The 11,279-nt window shown below is 39.8% G+C and overlaps 6 protein-coding genes across 6 annotated transcripts; 3 read left to right on the top strand and 3 right to left on the bottom strand. All coding sequences in view use genetic code 12, as the record gives it.

The window, feature by feature from the left end:
- Positions 1 to 562: 562 nt before the first annotated feature.
- Positions 563 to 2,767, bottom strand: CORT_0B11590 (hypothetical protein; the record flags this gene model as incomplete). Its single annotated transcript, XM_003868244.1, has 1 exon — positions 563 to 2,767. One exon carries the CDS (start codon positions 2,765 to 2,767, stop codon positions 563 to 565), a length of 2,205 nt encoding a protein of 734 aa, XP_003868292.1.
- A 780-nt stretch (positions 2,768 to 3,547) lies between these two features.
- CORT_0B11580 (hypothetical protein) lies at positions 3,548 to 5,425 on the bottom strand (the record flags this gene model as incomplete). Its single annotated transcript, XM_003868243.1, has 1 exon — positions 3,548 to 5,425. One exon carries the CDS (start codon positions 5,423 to 5,425, stop codon positions 3,548 to 3,550), a length of 1,878 nt encoding a protein of 625 aa, XP_003868291.1.
- A 57-nt stretch (positions 5,426 to 5,482) lies between these two features.
- CORT_0B11570 (Tuf1 translation elongation factor TU) lies at positions 5,483 to 6,856 on the top strand (the record flags this gene model as incomplete). The annotated part of the gene is made up of 1 exon (XM_003868242.1): positions 5,483 to 6,856. One exon carries the CDS (start codon positions 5,483 to 5,485, stop codon positions 6,854 to 6,856), a length of 1,374 nt encoding a protein of 457 aa, XP_003868290.1.
- A 115-nt stretch (positions 6,857 to 6,971) lies between these two features.
- Positions 6,972 to 8,000, top strand: CORT_0B11560 (Ecm7 protein; the record flags this gene model as incomplete). The annotated part of the gene is made up of 1 exon (XM_003868241.1): positions 6,972 to 8,000. The coding sequence occupies one exon, from the start codon at positions 6,972 to 6,974 to the stop codon at positions 7,998 to 8,000; it is 1,029 nt and encodes a 342-aa protein (XP_003868289.1).
- Positions 8,001 to 8,133: 133 nt separating this feature from the next.
- CORT_0B11550 (Cns1 co-chaperone) lies at positions 8,134 to 9,300 on the top strand (the record flags this gene model as incomplete). The annotated part of the gene is made up of 1 exon (XM_003868240.1): positions 8,134 to 9,300. The coding sequence occupies one exon, from the start codon at positions 8,134 to 8,136 to the stop codon at positions 9,298 to 9,300; it is 1,167 nt and encodes a 388-aa protein (XP_003868288.1).
- An 8-nt stretch (positions 9,301 to 9,308) lies between these two features.
- CORT_0B11540 (hypothetical protein) lies at positions 9,309 to 11,192 on the bottom strand (the record flags this gene model as incomplete). Its single annotated transcript, XM_003868239.1, has 1 exon — positions 9,309 to 11,192. The coding sequence occupies one exon, from the start codon at positions 11,190 to 11,192 to the stop codon at positions 9,309 to 9,311; it is 1,884 nt and encodes a 627-aa protein (XP_003868287.1).
- Positions 11,193 to 11,279: the final 87 nt, after the last annotated feature.

Genomic DNA, 11,279 nt, shown 5'->3' with positions numbered 1-11,279 from the left:
GAGCAGCCATGCCACCGTTTTTCTCTTAACTATGGGAGAAAGGAAAAGGCCCTTACTGGCCTATACACTATAAAATTTTGAAATGGCAATTGGCACAACTGCACAACCTTGTTAGACAAGTCGGCACTTTATATCATGAGATATAGGCACTAGTAGCTACACATGGAAACCATAAAAAGACTCAAAACACTAGAACAGGTGGACTTACAATGTGCTTGCCCACCTTTATGCCTACTCTTTTTAAGGGTTGCCGCCGTTTTGCTTTTGTTAGCGCTTAAGTATGGGGAGTACCCAGTTTTGGTGACATTTGTATATAGATATTTGTATATAAGTATTTTCTGTGAGAAGCTGGAGATAAGAGTTGAGTGCTTGTACCAATTACACCTGGTTAAATCCGATATTAGCTTTTGATAGTTTCACCTCTTTCACTTTGAGAAAATCGTAACGGGTATTACATTCATTTTAACTATCCCCATGTTTGTAGTTGTAACAGAGGGCTTTGTCTATAATTTTACACAATAGAAGTATTACAGTAACTTAGTTTGATTGACAGGGGCGTGCATCAACTAGACAAGTAATTGATAGCGCGAAGTATACCACCGGTGTTACTATCGGCTCTTAAGCTTTGGGTTGAGTCCGGCAACCTTGAAATCAATGCTTCTATCTTTTCCTCACTTAGTTCATTGTATGCTAAATTTAACTCGTATAAACTACTGTGAAAACTTTTGTTATTATGACCTATGTTTTCTATCGTGATATCTTTAAGTTCATTTTGACTCAAATCTAGTTGCTTGAGCTTAGTGAGACCTTCTGGAAATGACAAATGTGTCTCTTCAATTACGTTATACGACAAATCCAATACCTCTAAAGCGCTCTGATGAAACTCGATGATAGCTAGTTGAACATTGTTGTTTGAAAATTGCAAATACCTTAAGTTCTCTAAATAACCAAGTTGTTGGGGCACTTCAGAGAAATCATTAAAAGATAAATCAATCTCTTCTAGCGACTGTGGATAGTTGATACTAACATCAGCTAACTGACAGTGAGAAATGCCCAAATATCGTAATTTCGATTGCTGCTTGAATAGCTCACCTGAACTCACCGCAAACTGACATGATTCCAATCGAATGCTAACCAAATTTTCACCAAAATCATGACTCAATGTATTACAACAATTAAAGTGAAGACTTTGCAACGTACTCGGCAACTTGTAAGAAACTTTGCTAGAGGATTTGCATCCTATATATAAAGTCTCGACTTGTAGCAACTCAAAGCATTCACCAATGAGTAGGTCAACCTTTTCAATGGGATTACCTAGCATATTGAGACGTTCTAATGTCACTGGAAGTTTCGAGCCAGACACTTCTTTTATCTCATTGAAGCTCAAGATTAAATTCCTCAAGCTCTTCGGGAATTCAGCACTGTCAATGGTCTCGATTTCGTTACCAGACAAATCCAACTCCTCAAGCATACACGGAAAGACAAAGTCAAAATCCTTAATGCCTGTACGAGACAAGTTGAGATACTTCAATCTCGTAAACTTGGAAAAGTCAGTATCTACATTGTCCCAGTCTCCTCCATTGTTCGTCAAACGCAAGTATTCCAACCCAGTGGGGATAATTCTCAAAACCTCACGAGAATTTAGACCATAGTCATCTGCCATTGAAAATCTTTTTAAGGTGTTTGGCAATTTCAACATCGAAGTCACTTCCTCGCTATCAGCGTATAGGATTTCCAACAGCTCCGAAGGATATATGTCAAACAGTCTAGAAAGATGACCTTCAACTGTCAATTCCTTCAAATTGAAACCCTTTTCTTTAGAAACATCACTTACCAACAGAACAAAATCATCGACACAGCCATCACTTTCAAATGAGTATTCAATACTTTTTGTATCAGGGCCCGTCATCAAACGAATGACATCCTTCACCGATGTTGGTAAAGGTTCCTCGAAACAGCAAATTGAAATATGATTGAGACGTGGAAATTCCCCTCCTTCATTCGATATTGACTCGATGATACCATCACAATCTGTAAAATCAAGACTTTTTAATGATAGTGGGAGCTTTTGTATATCAAGTAGGCTCTCATCACCATCAACTGGTGCAAAGGAAAGTTCTTTTAATCTATGAAGTTTTGAGAATGAGCCACTAACTTTGCAACCACTAATTTTCAATCTCTCTACCTCTACAAGCTGCTCCAAATCTATTTCTCCTTTGAAATTGGTCATACATGTTGCGCTAATGGAGAACACTATTATTCGATCTTTCAAATGAGTCATGGAAGCAAACAATTGAGCCAAGTCAACAAAGTATAAGTGACTGTTAACAAAGTTCATACTCAAAGACAACTTTACCGTCTCAACTGGTTTTAAGCTCCGAAGTAAGTCGACCAATTCAATTAAATCAGGTGCAAATTCCACTTTGTAGCGAAGCTTTACTTCCACGACAATGGACTCAGCCACGCAATAGTCATCGAATGCCTTAAAACTCTCTTGCTCTGTTGAAATCTGTGCTATTCTTTTTCTGGGAGGGTTCCAGTATATCATTTTGTCTGGCTTCATCGATTCATTGTTGAAGGTATATTTATTCTTTACTATGGTTTCATCTATTGCATACTTGAGGTTCTTGTTCTGTTTTAGAAACTCCTTGCTAGAAAGGATCTTGGTGAGGTTACTAACACCCGCTTTTGAGACAATTATCTGCAAGACATCAGCTGGATACAAGTCTATTAAAACTCTTAGCTCTTGTTGCTTGAAGTCTGGCATTGTTGGTTAGTTGAGCAGAATCAATGACAAGATATGGCTAAGGACGTACGAGAGCTGGCTCAAAAATAACACAGATGGTAAAGTTATGTATTTTGAGGTTGACTGAGCAATTGATAGCTAAATTGTATGCTTTCACGCATTTTATTGCGAAATTTCCATCGTTTCGGCTTTCGTATTTACATCGTAAAGTAAACAGAACACAAAGGTTAGAGTAAAACCAATGAAGTAGTCAAGCTTGTTTCACAGACGACTACATGCATTATAACTTAAATTTATAAAACTACCTATTGCATTTGGATCACGGAATACCCAAACGAACCATAAAGCCACAAATATGGAGGCATTTGAATAGTTATTCACTCAAGAAGAATGAAAAATCGAGGGTCCAGCGCGTTTTTAGGCTTCTCATTTTTCACCACCTCAAAGATATACACAAATGAGGATACATGATGAACCAGCTTTCAACATAAGAGCAAAGGCTATCCAACGACGGTGACACAAGCAAAAATAGTTTGATGAAGGGACTAAAAAATGTGCAAGATTCGTGGTTATGGATTAATACCGGAATGGAAACGGTCTATGAAACGAACTCATTATCAATGGGCAACTCATGAAGATTGACATAACACATGTATCAAGCAGTAACGCCTCATACATGAAAATTATACGGGTGCAGAAACTAAATACTTCAAGAGATGTACGGCATAATGGTCAAAGAAGCTCATGGATCTACAAGGAAAAAGCAAAGATCTGTGCATTATTCAATGCTATAAATACCTATTATCGCTCTATTCGAAGAGGGAGGTTCAATGAAAGCGTGGCACCATTGGTTTTGATCCCCACCTTTATATAATACACTCGGCTAATGTAGCAGCTTTGGAAGTTGGGAACTAAGGTAATTTTGTCCAACCCTTTGATGGTGTTATTTACTCCTTTTAGACTACATTTGCTGAGATTCATTGCAATTGAAAACTTCTTAACAAGGTCATTTTCTTCCAACTCCCAGGGAATCGAATTGAGCTTTGCGTTTGTGTCGTCCTGGTGGAACTCTAGATCCGGTACTGTTAAGTTGATGTATTTTGTACTGAGAGAAGCCAAGGTTTTAACATCGCGGTAAATCAGATACTCAATTTTGGCCCCGTTCTTTACCGCCAGGTTCAATTGTTGAAGATAGTTATTAAACTTTCTAATCAATATTGAGTCAAAGTTGCTTGTTGCTGGCTTGGAAAGAACTTCTTGGTCATCAAACAACATTTCATTGGTAAATTCAATTGGAATAGGGTGCAGCTTAGATTGTATAGTTAATGCAACTAACTCAACTTCAACCTTTTTTATTTCAGGGTTTTGCAGCGATCCTGAATAGCGGAGCTCCAAGGGTATGACAACTTCCGATTTGATTCCGTGGTTGGGGGGAGTGTAGTTGATACAATACTCTGTTTTTTTAGATGACAATGCAATTATTCCAATGTTTGACGATCCAGTCAAAGTTTTCTTCTTAAATGGCTGAACACATTGGTAGTGGCCACTCTTTTCCAAATTCCTCTGATGGTAAAATTGCTTCACTTTTAGCGTGTCTTGACTCATTGATGGACTCAAATCGGGCTTTACCAACTCTTCAACCGAGTGAACAAACGCATGGTAGTGGGTGTTTGCATCATAATCAAAGTATGCTGGATCCGGTATCAATCTAATTGGAGCTTTATCTCGTTTTGCAATTATATATCTGTCCTTGTCCACATCAATATCAAAGTTACTCGCTCGACCAATGATAATCGCAGCAACGCTATATGAGATGTATGAGTTGACCATCGATAGATCTCTTACTCGGGATGTGCTTAATAAAAGGCTAACTGGAACACCCTCTCTATTGATACCAAGTGTGGGACAAAGCTCAGCATGCTGTGGCAAACTCTTTCGACAAGTGTCATCTAGTAACTTCTGAGGGATCTTAAAGGTAAAGAATCTCTTGTAAGTGACTCCTGGTTGAAAGAGCCTTCTTGCGTCAATTGAAAGGGAAGTTCCATCAAACGGATCAATTTCTCCAGGACACCAATCGTGCGGATCTCCCTTGTCAGTGACTAGTCTGTCAATGTTTGCGTAGCTCCATGATGCAAAAAGATCCACCATTGTGAGAAAGTTGTGCTTCTCAGGTGATTTATCAGTGTTTAGAGCTGTCACCCCTTCAAAAAGGACATAAACCATGTCAAACTTTATTGGCTGATCGGTAGTATTTTTAATAGTGACATACCCGTGAAGGAAATCACCTTGCTTAAACTCCTTCGCACTGGTGTCTATGATTGGCGGCTTGATCCCAACTTGACCCACTGTTTCAGTAAATGTTATCTTAACATCAAGGCCATCACACTTTGGATTTCCCACCAAACAGGGTAAAGAATCAATATGTGCCAAAATTGTATCCTGCAAGTTATCGCCTGAGTTTCCAGAATAATCGTCTACAAAAACCTCAGTATCGGGACTCTCAGACTCCCTCGCAGAAGTTACCGGGGTCATCGTATGATCTTCGTAAGTTGGCGGATCAACAGTGTAATTTTCATCCAGCGGTTCCAACTCTAAAGAGATAGTACTCTTGAACATATCATAACTAGGGAGGATATTATTCAAAAGTGTCTCTTCACTGGGTGGCTCTAGATCTTTCATACCGTAGCGATGAGGTGGTTTTGCAACTGAACATCTATGCCGCTCTCATTTCCTTAAATGGAATCGCGTATAACGGTTTTCCAGCCAACGAGAACGAAAAAAATAGAAAAAGAAAAACAGCTGAAAATTTTTTTTCAATCCCTTTGCCTTAGATCGTCAACAAACATGTTTAAAAGGTTCGCTGTATCTTTGCCACGTTTGGCACTTTCTGCTCGTCCTCAACTTGTTAGAGGATTAGCTGCCTACAATCGTGCAAAACCACATGTCAACGTTGGAACCATTGGCCATGTTGATCATGGTAAACCCCTTTTGACCGCCGCTATCACAAAAGTGTTAGCCGAAAAGGGTCAAGCAAGCTTTTTAGACTACGGTTCAATTGACCGTGCTCCAGAAGAACGTGCAAGAGGTATTACTATTTCTGCCGCCCATGTTGAATATGAAACTGATAAACGTCACTATGCCCACTCCGATTTGCCCGGCCACTCCGATTATATCAAGAATATGATTACTGGTACTTCTCAAATGGATGGTGCTATTATTGTTGTTGCCGCTACTGATGGTCAAATGCCTCAAACTAGAGAACATATGTTATTGGCTAGACAAGTTGGTATTCAAAACTTGGTTGTTTTTGTCAACAAAGTTGATACCATTGATGATCCAGAGATGTTGGAATTGGTTGAAATGGAAATGAGAGAATTATTGAGCTCATATGGATTTGATGGTGAAAACACTCCAGTCATTATGGGATCTGCCTTGTGTGCTTTGGAAGGTAAACAACCAGAAATTGGTGTTGAAGCTATTCAAAAATTATTGGATGCTGTTGATGAATATATTCCAACTCCAGAAAGAGATGCTGACCAACCATTCTTGATGCCTGTTGAAGATGTCTTTTCTATTTCAGGTAGAGGTACTGTTGTCACTGGTAGAGTCGAAAGGGGTGTGTTGAAGAAAGGTGAAGAAGTTGAAGTTATTGGTGAAAACTCATTCAAGGCTACTTCCACTGGTATTGAAATGTTTAAAAAGGAATTGGATGCTGCTATGGCTGGTGACAACTGTGGTATTTTGTTGAGAGGTGTCAAGAGAGACGAAGTCAAGAGAGGTATGGTTTTGGCTAAACCAGGTACTACTACTCCACACCAAAAATTCTTGGCTTCTATTTATATCTTGACTTCCGAAGAAGGTGGTCGTAGTACCCCTTTTAGTGAAGGATATAAACCACAATGTTTCTTCAGAACTAGTGACGTTACCACTACATTCACTTTCCCAGAAGGTGAAGGTGTTGACCACTCACAAATGGTTATGCCAGGTGACAATGTTGAAATGGTGGGAACCTTGATCAAGAAGGCCCCATTAGAGTTGAATCAACGTTTCAACATCAGAGAAGGTGGGAAGACTGTTGGAACAGGATTGGTTACTAGAATCATTGAGTAAATCTGTATATAGTAGATTCATTTTTGTGAGTTATTTTTTGTCGCGCTGTGTAGAAAATTTTGAAAGGGTTTATACAAAAGTGTCATTGGGTTGGGTTCACACCACTCTTCAGACAATGTTACTACGAAGACCCTTTATAAAGTTTACCCTGTCTATATCTACTTTATCCAAGGAGGAAAAATTCCTCTTTAGCTTGAGGTTGTCGAGCACATGTCTCGCGATTGTGACGATTTTGATAATGTTGATTGGTCCCGTTGTTGTCAAGTCATTTTACATCACAAGGGTTAATTGCTCCCACTTGGATGTTTCGCATGGGCTTTATAACTCATTAAAGAATTCAGTTGGTGCAGCTACATCCATATTAGGTGTCGGAGAAGGCAGCTACGTACCCATGGGAACAAGCTTGACAAGCAGTGACATCAAACTACTTACCGATTACGCTGAGGAACAAGTTGGCGAGGCTCCTCAATACTGTTTAACATCGCTTTGGAGGTTCTGCTTTGGTAACTATGATACGTACACAATTAATGGAACGGATGGGGAAGATTTAATCAGAAAGAGGAATGAGTCGTTAACTTGCACAGGAAACAAGGGGATCGCATTTGACTATCGAACTCAACTTTTGTCCATAGGACTCCAAAGCATATTAGCTTATGCGTATCAGACCCGACTTTATAAAGATGACACATATGAGCGACATATCAATCAGAGAGAACACAGATTCAAGTTGGCCATAAACGCCATGATATTCACCGTGTGTGTTCAAGCAGTCTTGTTGTTTGCTTTGATAGTCATTTACGCTAACCGTGGCCCAACAAAGGACCTAAGTCGAATCCCAAATGTTGTGTTGCACGTTTTATCAGTGTTGTCTGTGATGGGGTTTTGCAGTTCCATCATTGAACTGGCCTTGATCACCAACTTGATAAATCTCACTACAAACGAGGTCAAATCCAAATTGGGTGATTTTGGTGTGAGTTTCGCTTCAGGACCTGCGTGGATGACGTTTATGTGGCTTTCATCGGCATTTTGTGCAATTACAATGGCAAGCTGGGCTTTACCAATGTGGTGTGCTAATCCCCCTGATGAGAGTAGGCACAAACTAGACGACTCTCTTTTAATAAACTTGAATAGACATGTAGATTGAATAGATTCTTGATGAATAGTTGAAGTGAACCTATATACATACTGTACAACTTAGTATTCCATTGTAAACTCGCTATCTTCATCAGAAAAAGTGATCCTCAAAAAAAAAGCTATTGCGCTCCATCTCATTAAGTATGGTTCAAATAGAAATTCCTAAGGGTGAAAATTATGGAGCAGAATGGGAAAGAAGAAAGTATGTTCCCAAGGAGGGTGAACCTGAATTACCGCCCCAGATATCCCAATTTGCCAACAAGGGTGCCGATGAGGTAATGCAAGAGCTCAACCGTTTGCCATTTTTCATGACAAAATTGGATGAAACTGATGGGGAGGGAGGAGAAAACACCGAACTAGAAGCATTAAAGTCGTTAGCATACGAGGGAGAGCCAGATGAGATTGCCACAAACTTCAAAAATCAAGGAAACGACTGTTTTAAAGCAAGGCAATACAAGAATGCATTGATTTACTACACCAAGGGATTGGAGGTGGATTGTGGAGTAGACGATTTGAACAAAGCATTGTATTTGAACCGAGCTGTGTGTAATCTCGAGCTACGGAATTACCGTAGATGCATTGAGGATTGTAAAAAGGTTCTTCTTATTGACGAAAAGAATGTGAAAGCATGCTTCCGATCAGGTAAAGCATTTTTAGCAATTGATAGGCTTGATGAAGCGAAGCAAATACTTGACTACGGGTTGAGTTTTGGTGAGAATGCTGACTTGAAGGGCTTGTTAGATAAAATCGAGAAGAAGATTGCAGAAATCGAGGAGATTAAATTAAAGAAGGAACGTCAGTTGAAGGAGCAGCAAATAAAGCAGGACATTTTAATCAATTCTATGAAATTGAGACACATTGAAGTTGTAAAAAGCATCAACCCTCCGGAGATCATAAAGGAGGCAAAGATTAGACTTGAGGATCCTATGGATTATCAATCACAGTTAATCTTTCCTGCTCTTATATTGTACCCCACGATAGATGAGTTTGATTTTATCGCCGAGGTGAGTGAACTAAGCACACCTTTGGAGATATTGGAGTTGATACTTAATAGACCAAAAGAATGGTTTGATGAAAAGCACAAAGGGTTCAATGTGAAAACTCTAGTTTGCTTTATGGAAACAGTAAGTGGTGGCTTGGTGAAAATAGGCAAAAAGATAGAGATAAATCAAGCTTTGATGAAGGATAGCCCCAAAGTACCACTCTTTGATGATGCCTTGAAGTTGTTTGTGGTACCTAAATCAGAAGCAGATAAATGGTCATCACAATGGAACAAACCAGCTGCTCTACAAGCAAGGAAAGAAGTCTAATTTATATATTACTTAAAGCCCATAGATTTAGAATATTTGGATACTTGGCTTTCATCTGGTGTAGGAGCAGGCGACTGCGCAGTAACTTGCTTGTTGAACACCTCCAGTAGATTAACTCTGATACTCTTGTGGAATATCTTAAAGGGGTCAACCTTTTTCTTGCTTTTAGCAATTTTGTATAATTCAGGAGTGCGGCCCCAGGGTTGAAGCACTTTGGAACTGGGTGAAAGGTTATCATCAGATAACACATCAGGTAAATTGTCCGGTGTGAACTTAACTGGAGTTTTGGGTGGGCTATGAGTAGGTGCCTGCTCTGCTTCATCTTGAACAATGTCACGTATAATCTTTGATTCTGATTTCCTAAGGTTGAGAATAATCTTTTGTCTCGATTTCAATGCAGCCGCCTCACTACGTTGCTCCATCATCGATTTTTTTGTTGATCGTTGAATATCAACCTTGGGTTGTGCCTTTGGTGCTTTCTCTGTTACTTTTGTACTTTTTGCTCTATCAAATGTCCTTGGCGTCCGTTGTAAGGTGGTAGTGAGAAATCTATTTTCAAATTTCCTACTATCTGGCTTCTTTTTCTTTGCGGCACTAGCAATTGTAGGAGCTGCAAGACGATCCAAGTTGGGGCTTTTGAGCTGTGGAATGTCAACTTTTGCTGGTGAGGTATGCTGAACTTTCCGTAGCGGACTCGAATTGCGAACCGGTGATCGACTTTTGAAAGCTTTGACAATTGATAATGGTGAACGTTTTGGAGTAGTTTGTGGCGGCTTTTTCGGCGACAATTGCCTGTACTCGCCGATTTTGCTCCATAAACTCGCACTTGATCGTTGATGCTCATCTTTTTCTACTTCAAAATTTGAGGTCTGTGTGGGACTTGATACAAAAGAATCAGAGTTTGTCGGCGGAATAACGATAGCTTCCAGTCTCAATGGGACCTTAACAAGCTTTGGTATAGGGGAGTTCCTTTTGACTGGCAGTTTTCGAGGTGAAAATTTATTCTTGATGGAAATGGTAGGAGGAGTTTTTGTGGAGTGATTCTTGATGTCTCCATTACGAGTGGACCTATTCAACAATATTGGTGTTCTAGCAGGTAACGACACAAACTTTGAGCTCGATCTTCTAGGGGTACCATGTAAAACTTTAGATCCCTTTTTATCACCCAAGTCCAATTCCTTTACCAAGACGCTTCGTTTTATGGCCGCACTGATTGCTTCAAATGAGTCTTCACTGTCCGAAGAAGCAGTATACAAAGATCGCTTTGGTGTTACTGGTGGTATAGGGTTTAACGGAGAATTCGTGGAATCAATCCTACCTTGATCGCTAGCTGAATCATGCTTATATGTGGGAGGAGGATGTATTTTATGGATTTTTTTGGACGAAATTGTTGTTGTACGGGGCTCCGTCTCCTCTGCCAGTTGTCCTAGTCGGGCTGATTCGCTTGATCTGAATGATTTGATTATAGTAAATTCTTTAGGACCCTCTCTAACTTCACCAGACACTTGCCCCCTATTAGTTCCACTCCCCATTTTCTCAATCTCTACCTCATCCAGTAACTCCAATGGTGTTTTTATGGTGACCTCCCTCGATTTCGGGGACGGTAGAAAATTTGGAACATTTGTTTTCAAACTCAAAGCCAGTTGAGGTGGAGCCTTATCAGAAAGGCCGTTTTCCACAAGCAAGTCATTAATATCCTCTTCCCCTTCTAGCACCCTCTTCATCCATGATTCTAGTTTGTTTGCATCGTCCCTCACATGTAAGTAGCGGCTTTCAATACTCGTTGACGCTATCACAAATTGTTCACTGATCTCACGTAGAATATACTTCGAAGATCCTGGAACGATCTCACTCTTGATTCGATTAGTGGCATCAATAGCCCACTTAGACATATCATCAACTTCCTAAATAGACTGGAGTTGCTGTAAAAACAGATATTCACAAAAGAAAAAAAAATATAAAGAATTTGACGCGATTCC

This window comes from Candida orthopsilosis, assembly GCF_000315875.1.
Source record: "Candida orthopsilosis Co 90-125, chromosome 2 draft sequence".
In the NCBI taxonomy this organism is placed as follows: domain Eukaryota; kingdom Fungi; phylum Ascomycota; class Pichiomycetes; order Serinales; family Debaryomycetaceae; genus Lodderomyces; species Lodderomyces orthopsilosis.
Note: the sequence above shows the minus strand (reverse complement) of the source record. Positions and strands in the feature narration are given on the sequence as shown.